This window comes from Pan troglodytes, chromosome 9 (genome assembly GCF_028858775.2).
Source record: "Pan troglodytes isolate AG18354 chromosome 9, NHGRI_mPanTro3-v2.0_pri, whole genome shotgun sequence".
In the NCBI taxonomy this organism is placed as follows: domain Eukaryota; kingdom Metazoa; phylum Chordata; class Mammalia; order Primates; family Hominidae; genus Pan; species Pan troglodytes.
This window is the reverse complement of record NC_072407.2, coordinates 35,469,392-35,486,330: the sequence shown is the minus strand read 5'-3', so window position 1 is coordinate 35,486,330 and position 16,939 is coordinate 35,469,392. Positions and strand designations below refer to the sequence as shown.

General features: G+C 32.8%; 1 protein-coding gene across 8 annotated transcripts in view; it reads left to right on the top strand.

Moving 5' to 3' along the window:
• IMMP1L (inner mitochondrial membrane peptidase subunit 1) overlaps positions 1 to 16,939 on the top strand; it is a 77,291-nt gene that overhangs the window by 22,758 nt on the left and 37,594 nt on the right. For 3 of the 8 annotated variants that reach the window (XM_016920631.4, XM_009460176.5, XM_016920632.4), the window contains one exon: positions 9,129 to 9,387. The exons of 4 other annotated variants lie outside the window; for them this stretch is intronic. In XM_016920631.4, the coding sequence (XP_016776120.1) occupies positions 9,309 to 9,387 (79 nt within the window). In that variant the 5' untranslated portion in view covers positions 9,129 to 9,308. Of the gene's footprint in view, positions 1 to 9,128; positions 9,388 to 13,113; positions 13,177 to 16,939 lie in introns of all 8 variants that reach the window. One more of the 8 variants, XM_063783974.1, reaches the window with a different exon arrangement.

Below are 16,939 nucleotides of genomic sequence, written 5' to 3'. Positions count from 1 at the left end.
ACTTTGTCACTTTACGTGTATTCCTAAGCAGTATGTTTACTTTTTTCGCCTCGTTTTAATCTTTATGAATCGTGTATTCTTTCTTCCTTTGCTCAGCATTATGTTTTGAAGAGTTATCCATGTAGTTATGTGTAGTTTTATTTCATTCATTTTTGTTATTATGTATTATCCCTTTGAATTAAATGTGCCAGAATTTATTCATCCATTCTGCTGTTGGTAGATCATTGAGTTGTTTCTAGTATTTGATGACATTGCTGAGAATGTGTTTTAAAAAATATCCTGGTTACATATCATGTGTACATTTGTTTATATCCTGACAGTAACGATATTAAATGTTGGGGAACATTCTAAAATGATTATCATTTCTTTTATTGTAGGCCTTACATATATAGTAAAGTGACATATAGTTTGAGATAGTTTAAATATAGAGTACATATAAATAGATCTAGTTATAGTATTGATGTAGATACAGGACCTAATGCAGTAACTCTGTTTCACTTTGTTAGCACACTTATTCTATTTAGTAACATGTCATGCCTTCTATAACTCCTTCACTTTACTGATGAAGAAACTAAGGACTAGAGAGATTGAGTCACTTGAACAAGGCCATTTAGCAAATTGGAGCTAGAAGCCAGACTAACCTATCTACTTTGGCAGTTACAACTTAAAGTAAAATGAAATCAGGACATTTTCTTGAGTGTTCCAGTCATTTAAGTGAAAATATGCCTAAATAGCTAGCAGAAAAAATCAGATATTCCTTCGGCTATTAACTAATAACTGGCTTAGCATAGAAAGTTGCATGTCTATCGCAAGGAGAGGTCATTACAAAAAAAAAAAGAGAAAAAAAAGTTTCACATCTAAAGCCCCCATAGTTATTGCACTTTATCACAGTTCATCTTCTAAAGGGCAACCACTGTATATTCTGATTTTAACCGAGACGTTTTACTTTGAGTACTTCATCAGAAAAACGTGTGTCTTTGTTCTCTTAAACAGAATACATTTTAAGTTTTTTTATAAAGGCTCTGAGTTGTTACTGTGAACATCAGTCATTTTACAGAATTAAAGCAATTTCCTCGGAATTGTATGCTGTGTTGGACTGTTTTCTTCTAAATTATCCTAGCCTGATAAGCTTTTTTGTCCTCAGAGCTACTGTGATGTGTTTTCTCATTTGTTTTGTTTTCTTTTACATTTGTTAGGTAATTCTTGCTTTTTGTTGTCAGTGCCTTCTGTTTGACTCATATTTAAAATCAACGCATTTGCCTAACATTACGTATTACTTAGGTGAGAGCTTAAGTATGGTTCTGTCACTTCTGCTGACTATAAGAGTAGAGAATGTGTGCTAGCATTTTAAAATTCATTTTGGTATCAGCAACTAGTCTAGCCACTTTGTTTTTACAGGATATTGAGATAACCTCAGACCGATTTCTGTCTGACCGACTGATTTCTGTCTAATATATATGCAACATAGGTTGCGTATCCTTATTTGGGGAATAAATATGATCATTTACATGTTTTCCAGCTAAACAGTTGTAGGCTTATTGAAAGTGATTTACTTAAGTATGACTTCAAATAGGAAGTCCAGTGGACTTGGTATTTGTTTTCTAATTATTAAATATTTGATAGGATAGACATTGAAATAAAAATAATACATTAGATGATACTACCTGTTAAAAATGGCAGTTACAAAGGTTAAATCACCTTTGAAATTACGGCTTTAAAAAAATATAGAAGTAACACAGATTTGACTTCATGAAAACATTTAAGTGGTTTAGGAAAACATTCATTTAGAAGTGAAATGCATTTGACTTCGTATCCATTTATAAACTATTGAATGTGAATTTTTTTAAAAACTGGAATAGGGAGTATATTTGTTTTTGGAGCACAGGAGATATTAGAAAGATAAACAGTTGCTATCCCAGCACATTTAGGCATTAATATGCTGATTTACTGAGTTTATATGAGGTTTGTTTTTTAATTTGAAAATTTATTTGCTTTTAACCTTTCTAAGTCAACAAATTTTACATTTGCATCTGGGAAAAAAATAAGCCAAGAGCTTTATGTAGTTTATTGCAGTGAGCACATCGTTGGAAATTGCCTTATAAACAAAGTATTTTAGAGGCCCGGAGAGAGGAATAGCTTTTTTTCAGGATAAATCAGAGATGCATAGGTTGTGGAAGTGCAAAATGATGCAACTCCTGTGGAATGCAAATTGGCAATTTCTAGAAAAAGACCAATGCATTTACCTCATCTCAGTACCAATTTTGGGAATTTATTACAGAAATTCTTGTGTGTACTTACAAAATAACATATGTATAGGAGTTTTCATTGTAGCTTTGTGTGTGGTAGCAAAAGATTGGAAATTCCTTAGTGTCTATAGGCAACGTGTTCGTTAAATGAACTATGACAACTATACAATGAAATACTCTACAGCTGTTAAAAAAAGTGGATTTTTTTTTTCTATATGAACATTTGGAAAGTTTTTCACATACCATTGTTATTTGGAAAAAGTAGAATTCAAAACAATGTACAGTAAGGTACTTTTTGTGTAAATTGGGAGGGGAATAAAACCATATATTCATATTTGCTTATATTTACATAACAAAATCTGGAAGTTTATACAACATCTAAGTCTGTGGGGATGAAGAAGAAAACAGGGAAGATGGGACTTTTACTGTATATATCTTTTAGATTAGTTTTAACTTTTGAATATGTTAATATGTTAGTAGTTGAAAATAGTTTTATTTGTAAATCAAATGAGAGTGAAAGGGGTAAGCCTGCTATATTTACTATAAAATTAGCTATTTTTGTTCTATTTTCCCTAGAGCCTGACAGATAGTAAGCAGTGAATAAATAAATATTTGTTATACAAATTAAACAAACTATAATAATCTTTGGATGATCTTTCCTAGCTTATCTCTTAAAGCATCTTTTCAATATAAGAAAAAAAGTATTATAAATCATATTGATTCTAGTATGGAAACAAGGGAAATATTTAATTGGGAGATATGAGATGTATAGTTTATTATCAGATTATCATGAAGCTTTATTTAATGTGTATGGTATTGTTATTAAAGAGTAAATTATATTTTAATTTCATTGAAAAAAATGATAGTTTTCAAGGAATGCTATTACATTAAGTAATACACATTCATGATTAACAAACTAACGCTTATGAAATTTGGGAGGAAGAGTGAAAACGGCAATCATATATTCTGTATACTGCATTCTGTACCACTTTAGTTTCCCACATATAAAGGCAAATCTTAAGTCCGGAGACTATTTTAAAAGCTGTGTTATAATAGCAGTATCAGTTACTTCCAACACGAAGACTGGATATCTCTGAATACATGATTGGGATCAAGGGAAGATAATAGGGTGAATGTTATAAATGTCTTCCATTTATAAGCATCCAGGAAGTTAACTATGTAGTTGAAAATTTGGTTATTCAAATAGATACGGTAACAACCCTCAGTTTTCTCCCTTGGATTATATACATGTCAGTTCCTAAATTTCTTATGACAAGGATTTAGACTATCTTTATACATCTGTGTATTTTTATGTAAAAGTGCCTTCTTTAAAGAAAGCTACACATACAGGAAAGTGCACACTTTGTGAGTGGATAGCCTAATGAATTTTTTGCAAACCAAATACACGCATATAACCAGCACCCAGATAAAGTAAAAGAACATTGTCAGCACTCCAGAAGACACCTTCATGCACCCTTCCAGTCACTGTGCCCCCTCCCCCAACAAGGATAATCACTGCCTTGAATTTTAATAGCAGATTCATTTTTCTTGTTTTGTATTATATATAGAAAATTATACAGTATAATTTTTTTTGTGTCTGATTTCCTTTGTTCAACATAGTGTCTTAAGATTTATCTACATAGTTGTAGTTTGTTTTTATTGCTGCATGTAGTTGTGAATATATAACTATTATTTATCCATTCTACTGTTAGTGGACGTTTGCGTAGTTTCTATATAATGCTATTATGAACATTCTAATATGTATTTCTTGAGTTATGTATCTACACATTTCTTTTGGTGATATATCTGGGAGCAAAATTACTGGTCAGCAACATATATATGTTCAGCTTTAAGCAACAACGGCAAACAGTTTTCTAAAATGTTTGTATCAGGCTATATTTATAGTATGCGAGAGAGTTCTAGTTGCTCCACATGTTTCCAACACTCATTTTTTTCCCCCTATCTTTTTCATTTTTCCAATTCTGGTGGGTACGAAGTAGTATACCGTAATGATTTTACTTTATATTTCCCCAATTAATGAAGTTGAGTACCTTTTCATATGTATATTGGCTGTTTGGTTATTTTCTTCTGTGAAGTTCCGGTTCACTTCTTTGGCCCACTTTTCTGTTAGCCTGTCATTTCCTTTGATTTGTGGGAGTTCTTTATATATTCAAAATATGAGTTCTTCATTGATGATGGGTATTGCAACTATTTCTTCTTCTATGAGGTTTGTCTTTTTACTCTCTTAATAGTGCTTTTAATGAACAGAAGTTTAAGTCTTTAAAGTAGTCTAGTTCATCATTTATGTTTAGTGCTTTTTAATTCTTGTTTAAGAAATATTTATCTACTTCAAGAATGTTTTATCTTCTTAGTTTTTCTTTAAAAGCATTTTTGCTTTACCTTTAGATTTAAAATTTCAGTCTGTATTTACATATAATGGAGTTTTGCAGTGCTTTTGGACTCAGTTTGTATCTGGAGACAGAAAAAATGAGGTGGACTTAGGCCGATGACCGTAATTATGTACTTTCTATAAAATACTCCCTTAAGAAAACAGTGTGTTTATTCATGTTCACCTTATATGCAGTTTTAATGTACTACTTTAGTTGTTTGTTAGTTTGCCTTTAAGGAGAGTCTACTAGAGTATTAAGGGAGGAATTTGGGGATGAAGAGATAAATGTTATGATTTTTAATATTTTAAGCAATAGTATTCGTAAATACGTTTATTCATGAAATACACAATTTTGTATTCACAGACACAATCCCTGTTACTTCACTGGGCATCATCTTTAAAGCTTAGGATTTTAAATATACCTTTTTTTTTAAATTGAGGGAAAAATTAGGTTTTAACTTTTGTCACCAAATCAAAATAAAATGCTAGCTATTTGAAAATTATTTTTATAAACTTCTTTTAAATTTTAAGTAAGATTTCTTGTGCAAGTTATGAACATTTATGAGGTCTTCAATTATTCTTTTTATTGTTCAAAAATGCATTCAGTATATGTTCTGATTATGGGCTATGATGTTGTAGAAAAGTGTTTTTGCATGCCCTGATATTTTAGTTTTTATCTTGTCCATAATGTATATTATTAACTTCATGATTATTATATTACTTAATTTTATATTTATATTTCCTAATGAAAGTAATTGCCTATTTAAAAGTGTTTTTTTGTCTCCCATTACAGTGCTGAAATTAAAGAAAGGTGATTGTAATAACTCTTCACTAAGCATTTAGATATTTTTCACTTGCCAATTGCATTTTTTAGTTTAAAGCATCAAATTAAGTATTATTTTATCCTGGCTTTTATTTTAATTCATGCATTTAAAAACTGAAATTCAGATAAGAGATAGTTTGAAAATAAATTCAGTATATTATTTATGAGTGGAGCAACACATTAGCATTGGGTTCACAATAGATCATATCGCTTTATTCCATCTTACAAGCTTAGCAGCACAAACAGAATAATCAACATATTATTTGGCTGTCATCTGCTGAACAGAAACCAGAGATCACAAGGAGGTTTTCCCTAGCTGTGGTGATGGCCTTTTTGTTCCAAGCCCCCATCTGGGAGGGCCATGGTGTGTTATCATATGGAACGCGGGGTTTTCTGTAATCTGCTTAGCTGCACTGCAGTTTGAATCTTCATTCCATGTTTGTGTAATTTATAATTTTAATGAGACCATGGCTCTTGTGGGCTTTGAAATATATTAAAAGCTCTTTTGTGCATATGCTTTTGTTCTTGCTTAATAGGCTCAGTGTATTTAAAACTGATGAATTTTTATTCATGAATTTGGATGTCTGGAGATTAACTCAGACTGAATATCATTGCACTCATCTATTGATGGTTAGAAAGTTTTTTTGTTATTATTTTGCTTTTGTGTGTGTGTATGTGTAATGTCTATGTGATACTTGTAACCAGAAAAGGAATAAACCTACATAATTGTGAAAGGCTAAAAATAAGTAGCATGACTAAGTCATAAAAAATTGATTTAAATTTTATTCATCTTATTTATTGATACTCATATTTCAATTTCATCTTTAGCCTCAGTATTACAGATAGATATTATAAAGGAATGATTATGAAAAAGCGACTTTTAAAATGAGTTAGTACCTTAAGAACATGTTTATATTAAAATCATATTCCAGTGTGTGACAAAGATAGACTTTGTGTTTTAGTTGTGTAGTATCAGTTGTCTAGTCATTCTAAATGAATAATTACATTTCCTGAATTAAATTATTTTCAGTTTTACTTCTATAAACGCTTTTTATTAAAGGATTTTTTAAAAGAATTTCATTGATGATATGATCAAAAGACTAATAGAAAAGCAGCCTACTAATAATTTATAATGTTGACCTTTTTATTTTGTGAATATTCTGAAGTATACTAAATGTCTCAAATCTCTGTAGTTATTACTTAAATGTACTTTAAAAATTTGAATGTAACCAGTTACAATAACACCATAGAAAAAAGTTCATCCCTTTCTAGATCCAAACATGTTTTTTGAAGTTGCTATCTTTTGAGCTCAATGAGGGAGTAACACAGACCTCACTAGTCTTTTATGAAATTGCTCAAGAGACAATTTTTTTAAAAACCTGTATTTACTGGACTAAAGCATTTTGTAACTACATCACATCATTCTTTTTTTATACATCGATGGTCAGCAATTTGGCAGGTCTTCTTTCACCACCATCCTTAAACTGAAAATATGAAGTAGAAGCTAAAATGACAGGATTTTATACTTTCTTTACTAAGCTTATCTACCAGATTTGACACTGGAATGTTTGTTCTTCCATAATTAACCCTCTGCTTCAGTATTTTTATTAGTTGCACCATTTCATTTGGCTTAGGAACATAGGAAAATATAAGACCTGCTAAAGTGGTGCTTTCCATTAGAAACATAATATGAATCACATAATCAACTATAACCAAAATATTTTCAATACGTAATCAATATAAACATTAACAAAATACTTTCCCTCTTTTCTATTAAGTCTTCAAAGTCCAATGTATGTTTAATACTTATAGTACATCTCAATTTGGACTAGTCATCTTTTAAGTGGCCTCATAAGGCTAGTGGCCACCTTATTGAACAGTATAGTTCTAAAGTATTACACAGTTTTAACAAAATATCATAACAAAAATATGTACTTTTTACATTTCTGATTTTTCTAGTAATATCCTAGTCAAGGTAACCAAAGAATATTCATGTGCTATGTAGTTGAAATTACATAAAGTTTTTTATAGCACTGATACCATTGGTTTATATCTTTCTGTGTGATACATAAAATCCAATTGTGTCACCTGACTTTTGAGTACTTATCAGACATTGTACAGATATGTTTAAAGAGATTGTGATGATGAGGCGATAATGACTAATGTAATAAATGTGGAGTGTTCCTCAAAAATTGTAGGCAAATCAAACTTGTCAAGTAAGCCATATTGCAAGTATACTTAGGAGTTTAGTTTTACAAGAATTCCATCGCAAATCTTAGTACTTTTTTTTTTTATATAAAACTTACAACGTCTTCACATCCTTAGATTTATTCTGGACAGATGTTTGTGTAAATGTATATAAATCAGTCTTTTCATATAAATTTGCTTAGATAAGCTGGTATAGCTGTTATGTCATGGGTGGAAGAAGCTGATTATAAAATATCATTTTCCTAATTTCTCTAGAATTCTATACATTTAAAATGTTCTGTACATATTTAAATGTGAGGAGAGATTTCTTCACTGATAACTATTTTAAAAACATATAGTTAAGAATTATAAAACCTTGAATTATAATTTATTTGACTTGATTCAAATATTTTAAAGTATAGTTATAAAATGATCAAGGAAATTTATATAAAATACTGTAGGCATACATATTTTATTTAAAATGGTCATACATAATTGACTTTGCACAAGTATGAGTTAGAGAAAACCATATTTATGAAATCTCTGAGTTTTTCACATTTTCTAAATTTCGAGGGCTATGACCTAATTTTATATAATATCATTTTTAGTTATTAGCCAATGCCTGCTGTATTCTTGGACTCACATTTTTATTGACTACTCCCTGTGACTCCTGCATTTAAAGTGTTGGCACAAAATGTTAAACTATTCTTTAAACAATACCTCTAGTTTCTTGGAGATGATAAATCCGTCCATTGATTTCCTAATTTTATTATGTACACAGTCAATTGTAATCCAAGATTACAGCAAACAAGATGTTAATTTCTAGACATAATCTATGTACATTTCAATTACAGAGCATGATTGTTATAGAAGCACAGAATAAAAAAGAATAACATTTGTGCTATCCTCACAGGAGCTGTCAATAAAAGATGTAATAGGGGATTTAGAAATCTGGAAATGGCCAACTAATTTATGTGAATCTATTTTATTTCAGCTAGAAAGACCAAGCTCTTTTTCGTCTGCACTGCATATTGCAGAGCACAGGCTGTCTATACAAAACCAGGCGGCTGCATATGGATAGTCCCTTGATATCATTCACTTGCTGTGTAATCTTATTATGCAAAGTTCTAATCTTCACCTAGAATGAATGCCTCTGGGTCAGAATATAGTCATATCAGGGTTTTTGAGGTCATGTTTTGTGATCCTTAGCTTATTCTTCTAAGTACGGCTGGGATTTAAAGGGTATTCCCCAGATACTAGCAGAGATAGACAGCAGAATCTGCTGCCTTTTTGGAAGACAAGACCAACATGAGGTCCCTGGTAGGATTAAACTTGATTTGTAGCTGTAGGATTTTTTAACAGATGTATTATTGGACAGGGAATAGGGGGCCACCAGCACAGCAAAACTGAATCACGACTGACATTCTCAGGGAGTTTGCTGCCAGCTAAAACAGCAGCTGCATGTGGATTTGACTTCTTTCAGGTGAAGCGACTTCCAGTCATTTGGAAAGGATGGGATGAAAAGGAACCTTGGTGATAATTTTGATGTCTGCAAGATTTAGTACCAGTGTAATGGGATTATCGGTAACACCTTCACTGCAGAAAAAGCCACCTGGCGCTATAACTGGCAGCAACTGAGAACTAATCCTTTCCCATCTCTTGGATGTCATTCATGAAGCTCAAAGCTATTTCTGCCCTGCTAACTGTGATTAATTTTATAAACAACAACAACAAAAAATCAGGTGATCAAGGCAAAGAATATGCTCTTTATTATTTATAATATGTAACCTTATTTTAAGCTATATGACTTAAAATTATGCAAGACATATACAAACTAAGCTATATGATTCAAAATTTATTAAGCTATTGAAATAGAAAAGTTGATCAATGATGTCTTGGTTTTTTTAATTGAATGGCAAATTATTTACTATTGGTAACAATTCATATTTCAGATCAAATATTAATTTAAATACTTTTATATTCTTTTGGCTATAGAGCCACTATGAAATTAATCAAAATGTCTAGCTGTAAGGAATTGAAATAATTTGTTTCGTCATATGTTTTACCTGTTTTTGACTGCTTCAGTTGCTACTGATGAAATGTTTTTGGTGAATAAAACATAATTTGAAATATATAGACACCTATATTTTTTGTAATGAAGGTAATGCTAGCTGAAACTGCTGATGAAAGGGCTTTTGGTGAAATATATGACTTTAATATATAAAAGTATAGAGTAAATAGGAATACTGAATGACTTATTTTTAAAAATCAGTGATTCTTAATAACTTTTCCTTTAGATGGAGGTTTAGTTGTGTGCTTAAAAATCAGTGAGTTAGTTAATTGATTTTGTTAGCTTTTATTTCAACTAAAAACTTTATCAAGTACTTTGGCTAGCGGTGTTAATTATTTTAATATTTTTTTTCGAACACGATCCAATATAAACTGAGAGAAAATGAAGTGAAATTATCCCATCAGTCACCCAAACAGTATGCAATGTAACTGCCAAGACTAGAAAAGATAATTAGTGTTGTCAGTGTTATGATCTTAGAGTACTTAATTTTAAAATATTTATTCATAGAACTTGGATTTTATCTCATAGCTTTTTTGTTTAGTAGCTGTATCTTTTAAAAAATAAATTATACAGCCTCAGTCTAAATGTTTTTAAACTTTAACATTTTAACTAAATATAGGTGACTAAAGTATTTTCTTGAAATTATAAAAATAATTAAAATATAATCAATTTTATACCTGATGTACACCATTAATATACTACCACCTCTGTTTATGTGTAGTATCTTTTATTCTTTTCCATATAAAATCTTTACTAGAAAAGTCAGCAAATATAATAAATTTATACAGAGTTCCCGGGTTTGGTTTAACTGGTTCCAAGCTATTGTATTTCAAATTGTATTTCCAAACTTTTACCACATTTTGAATGAATAAATGAGAAAGCTTGCCAATATTTCCAGTAAACTGCATTGTGTTACTTTTATAAAGGACGACTTTTGCCTTCTATTTGTATGTTTGCTGTTTGGAAAAATTTTTATTTTATTATGATGAAAAAAGCTATCCATGAAGTAAATAAATGGACTAAAATCTTTTTCTTACCCTCATAATAAAATTACTTATTTTAAATCTAAAATATTTGGTTTATGTGTAATTTCACATTATTTTGCCAGGTAGGCTATTATCTCAGCATAACTTTCTGTGGTAGCTTGTAGTATTATATATTTATTTTTAAAAGTAGTTTTGCATTCAAAACAGAATTTGTCTGGAAGCTTTTATTAAACCTGGTCAGTATTTACTTTTTTACTTTTTATTCAGGTATTTACTGAACAGCTCTTGAGAGTTAGTATTTTTTCCTTCTCCATTCTAGGGGTCACTCTTATTTGTTTAGAGATGGTTATTTTCTTTGGAACGTCTCAAATAAACTCATCTGAAGTAAATTCAACATAAAACATAAGATCTTCTCAATGGTATACATTCTTTTCATAAAAATACAGGTTATTTGAATTTTAATATCTGTTGATAACTTATAAGAAATTTGGCTTATCTTAAGCTAGATACTAATTTGCAGCACAGGCAACTCATGATGTCAGTAAGACTTAAGGGAATTATTTTTGGAGATAAGAGAGTGGGATATACGATGAAATGAGAAGAAATTTTTTAGAAAGAATGATAAGTCAGGTATAACAAAAGAATAGGATGGGGCTGGGCATGGTGGCACCCGTCCCTGGTCCCAGACACTTGGGAGGCTGTAGCGGGAGGATTCTTTGAGCCCAGGAGTTGGAGGCTGATCTCTCTAAAAGCCGTTCATGAACTGTGGCACAGTGAGGGTTAGCCTATGATAATGCTAAATGATATTTCTTTTTGAATTAATATTCTTCCACTGTTACTCATACAACTGCTATATTTTGAAATAGATCATTTAATAGTTGTATTATTGGTGAATGAATGTGGATGTTTTGGTATTTTACTTTTTGGAAGGTGATGCTTTGTTATATTAAAATGATCAACTGCTTATTCTTTATAAACATAAGGTGAGTTTCAATTTTGGTTGAAACTCAACATTATGTGAAAATGTAAAATTCAGAAAATACCAGTGGACTAATGAAATACATTGAAGTATTAGCATTATAATGTTTACTTGATGAAAATTTATAGAATTATCCCAAAGTTAACATTCACTTTAAAGATAATGAATGGGTAAATTTTGTCAAGTCTCTGAAAATATTGAGTATGCGTCGGTGGTCTTAAAGGACAGGACAAAGTCCTTTACTGGACTTCCTTCCTGGGAGCTTATTAAAACGATAGAATCTGCAGCCGGGTTCCCAGAGATTCTCTTTCATTAGCTCTGTGATGTAGGATGAGAATCATAGGAATCGCAGGGAGCCTGGGAATTTGGATTTTTAGTTTTTAATTTTGGTTGATATTAGGTTTTCATGTTATTTTGATGCTGCAGTCAAATTTGAAGCAGTATTCACTGCTTTAAACTTTAAAGTAATGGCAGTTATTTCCTCTGCTAATGAAACAAAATAAACAGGTTTGGTGTTTTTTTCTAATTCTTTTTGAGACAGGGTCTTGCTTTGTTGCCCAGGCTGGAGTGCAGTGGTAAGATCATGGCCCACCTCAGCCTTAACCTCCTGGGCTCAAGTAATCCTCCCAAGTAGCTGGGACTACAGGTGTGTACCTCATGCCCAGCTAATTTTTTAATTCAAAATAAACAGATTTTAATAAAATCTTCATAGATTATGGGAGTATGAGTGCCTTGAGTTTGCAGTTTTAGAAAATAAAAATCTCTATACAAATCTTACAGTAGATTTAACACTTATGGATTTGAACAATTCATGAGCAGCCCTGAAGGTGATTTTGAAATGGCAGGAATTTGAATTACTTTGATGGAGACTCTGCTGTTTGAGAGTGAATTATTTAGCTATTGAGCAGAGTATACTACTCAGCATAATGAGTCTTTGTTGTTCTCTACTTGTCACAATAACTTCTACCTAGGATCTTAAGTGGACATATATCTCTCAGTTACTTTTTATGCATCATTCTGTGGGGAAAATGGATTTTGTGTAAGTATTCTTGACTTTGAACATCTCCAAGGTCTCAGAAATGTCAAAATCTACTATTTTTTCTTGCCCAAATGAAGGTAAATGTGGCAAAACTATGATGTAATTTGTTTTCTCCTTCCCTATCTAACTTGTTTCTGCTCACCCTTTCTTAATGTGAACACTTCTTTAAATGCTAATTTATTCTCAAACTCTGTTCCTCTATCGGAACAAAAATACATTAATGACATTAAATCATTTCTGTGATTGCTTATACTTTAGAATGAATGAATTTATGTAAACCAATGGTCTTAACATTTGACATATATATACATACATAATGTATTTACATACTTGTATAATGTGTATATATATATTTTTCCTATTTCTGAAACGAAATGCTTTCTCTTTTCAAAGGAATTTCAGACCTGAACAATCAGGTGGACAACTTCTTGTGACTTTGGGTATTCTGAAATTACTGTAAGTCTACTTCAGTGATTGGATCCAAATCAGAATCTTAGAATTGGATGCCTATGCCCAGAAATTTCTAAAGATGGAGGAATCTCTAATTTCTTTTCAGCTTCTAAGGTTCACTCTGCTCAATCTTTTTAGCTGGTTTTAACATCAGTCCTATCTCTATCTTTCCTATGTGTCTCTATTCCCAGATGCCTATTTTATAGTATCCAAAAATTTTTTCATTTAAATTGAGAGGCAATATGGTGTAGTATTGGATGTTAGACCTAAACAGCTTCATTTTGAATTCTGGCCTGGCCTCTAATGAGCTGCATGACTTTGAATAGTTCCTTCATCTCTCTGCTCCTCAGTTTCTTTATCTGTAAAATGAGATATCAAAGGGTCCGGGCGTAGTGGCTCATGCCTGTAATCCCAGCACTTTGGGAGGCTGAGGCGGGCGGATCACAAGGTCAGGAGATGAAGACCATCCTGGCTAACATGGTGAAATCCCGTCTCTACTAAAAATACAAAAAATTAGCCGGGCGTGGTGGCAGGCGCCTGTAGTCCCAGTTACTTGGGAGGCTGAGGCAGTCTAGAATGGCGTGAACCCGGGAGGCGGAGCTTGGGGTGAGCCAAGATCGCGCCACTGCACTCCAGCCTGGGCGACAGAGCGAGACTCCGTCTCAAAGAAACAAACAACAACAACAACAACAAAAATTAGCCGTGCGAGGTGGCGGGCACCTGTAGTCCCAGCTACTCGGGAGGCTGAGGCAGGAGAATGGTGTGAACCCGGGAGGCGGAGATTGCAGTGAGCTGGGATTGCGCCACTGCACTCCAGCCTGGGCGACAGAGCGAGACTCCATCTCAAAAAAAAAAAAATAAAATGAAAAATAAAAGAGGTATCTAAGTTCTCATAGGGTTGTTTTAAGGATTAAATGAGTTAATATATGTAAAGTAATGAAGAGGCTCTTAAAAGATTTCTGGGGAGGATCCTCCTATACTTCTTTTGCTGTATGACACAGTCACAATTTTTATGCTGCTTTTCACTTTTTCCCTAGCTTTTCTATTAATTATTTGAAAGAATATATAGGTTCCTCTTTAAAGAAATTGGTTCTCTACATTAATGACTCAGTTTTTTTAATGTAAATATGATAGGGAATAAAAAAAGTAACAGATTCTGAATTTTTTGGTGCCCAAGCTTCCCAGATTTTTTTCACAGCACACATGGTACATGGTAAGTTATACAACACAAAGTAGTAAATGACTGGATAAATAGGGCTGCCCAAGGCTGGCAATGGCCATTGGTCACCAAGAGTTTAGAGCAGTCACTTGGAGAACTTGTTAAAATACGGATTGCTGAACAACGCTTCCTAAGTTTCTGATTCTAATAAGTCTTGTATTTGACCAAATCAGTTTCAAGATGATGCCATATTGATGCTGGTCTGAGGAACCACAGTTTAGTAATTACTAGTTTAATGTTCTGTATCCTGGTGTGGTAGGTAGAATAATGGGCCTCCAAAGATGTCTGCATCCTAATCTCCAGAACCTTTGAATATGTTGCCTTACATGGCAAACGAGACTTCACAGGTGTGATTAAATTAAGGATTTTGAGATCATTGTGAATTATCTAGTTGGGCTCAGTGTAATCACCAGGGTCCTTAAAAGAGTAAAAAGGAGGCAGGAGAGAGAGAGAAACAGAGGAAGAAGTGACCATGGAATAATGGCCAGGGAGATTAAAGGCTTTGAGATGGAACAAAGGGGCTATGAGTAAAGGAATGTTAGTGCTTCTAGAAGTTGGGAAAGGCAAGGAAATGGATTCTTCCCTAAAGCCTTTAGAAAGAAACAGTCTTGATTTTTTAGCCCAGTGGTACCCATGTTAGACTTCTGACCTATCAACTGTAAGATTATAAATATGTGTTGTTTTAAGCAACTAAGTTTATGGTAATTTGTTGGCACCAATGGAATACTAGTACATCTGTAACCAGTTCTGTTTACCAGTTCGCTTTGTGCTAAAAGTTCCCAGTCTCAGCTCATAAGAAAGAGTAAATAAAAACAAGAGGCAAGAGCTCCCTTATTTTTCTACCATCAAACTGACAAAACTACCAGTATGTTAACCCATATTTTTCTTCCCTTTTATTACATTGGAGGAAGTACCTAAACTTCTATGAAAACCCAATCTGTCGGCCTTTGTTTGATCCCATTCTCTATTGCCCTGTTTTTTTAAATTGAAGATATATATATAATTTAGCATCTAAATATATATATTTTAATTTAGCATCTTTAAGATGGAACACACTCCTTCAATGATTAGGAGAGACACAAGATAGAAATAATGGTTTTATTACTTACAGGTCCTGGATACATGACATACCTGGAGGCCATACACGGAGGTCAGGGAACACTTCAGAGGGAAGGAGAGGGAGAAAGATCCTCGGGTTAACACCTTCATTGAGGTCTAGGGCCTTATCCAAACAGGTTTCTCACTGGGAGATTTTTCTTGAACACTTAATAATTGTGTACAGTTATGGTACAGTATGATTTTGATACATATGTACAGTGTATAATGATCAAATCAGAGTAATTAACATATCTATCACCTCAAACATTTATCCTTTCTCTGTGTTGGGAATATTAAAAGTCTTATAGCTCTTTGAAAATATGCACTAAATTATTGTTAACTGTAGTCACCCTGCAGTGCAATAGAACAGTAGAACTTATTTCTCCTATATAGCTGTAATTTTGCGTCTGTTAGCCAGTCCCTCCTTATCATGCCTCACACTTTCCAGCCTCTAATAATCACTATTCTATCTCCTTCTGTGAAATCAACTTTTTTAGCTTTCATGTATGAGTGAGAACATATGATATGTGTCTTTCTATGCCTGGCTTATTTCACTAACATAATTGTCCTCCAGGCTCATACATGTTGCCTTGTTTGACAGGATTTCATTGGTTTTTGTGGCTGAATAGTATTCCACTGTGTATATATACCACATTTTCTTTATTCATTCATCTGTTGGACATGTAAGTTGATTCCATATCTTGCCTATTCTGAATAGTGCTGCAATAAACATAGGAGTGCAGACATCTCTTCAACATACTGATTTCCTTTCTCTTGGATATACACCCAGTAGTGGAATTGCTGGATCATATGGTAGTTCTATTTTTTAGTGTTCTTTTTTATATATGTTTTATGTCCTGTAAAATATTTTTGTTATTGTCTTAAACAGCATCAGTATCTTTATCCAAATATGTATGTATGTACTCTTCACTTCTCTTCCTTCCTTCTTGGATTTGCCTGATTCTTTTTTTTGTTTTGTTTTTTGTTTTTTGTTTTTTGAGATGGAGTTTTGCTCTTGTTGCCCAGGCTGGAGTGCAATAGCGCTATCTCGGCTCACCGCAACCTTCACCTCCCGGGTTCAAGCGATTCTCCTGCCTCAGCCTCCTGAGCAGCTGGGATTACAGGCATGCGCTGCCACACCTGGCTAATTTTGTATTTTTAGTAGAGACGGGGTTTCTCCTTGTTGGTTAGGCTGCTCTCGAACTCCCGACATCAGGTGATCTGCCCACCTTGGCCTCCCAAAGTGTTGGATTACAGGCATGAGCCACTGCACCCAGCCCATTTGCCAAATTCTATCTGATAACATTTTGTTTTTCCTGAATTATTCCTGTTAGCGTATATTTTATTACAGTTGTGCTGGCAAAAACATTCACAAAACTTGTTTTCTAAAAGTGTTTTTATTTTTTTCTTTAGCTTTTGAGGTATATTTTCATCAGACATAGAATTATAGTT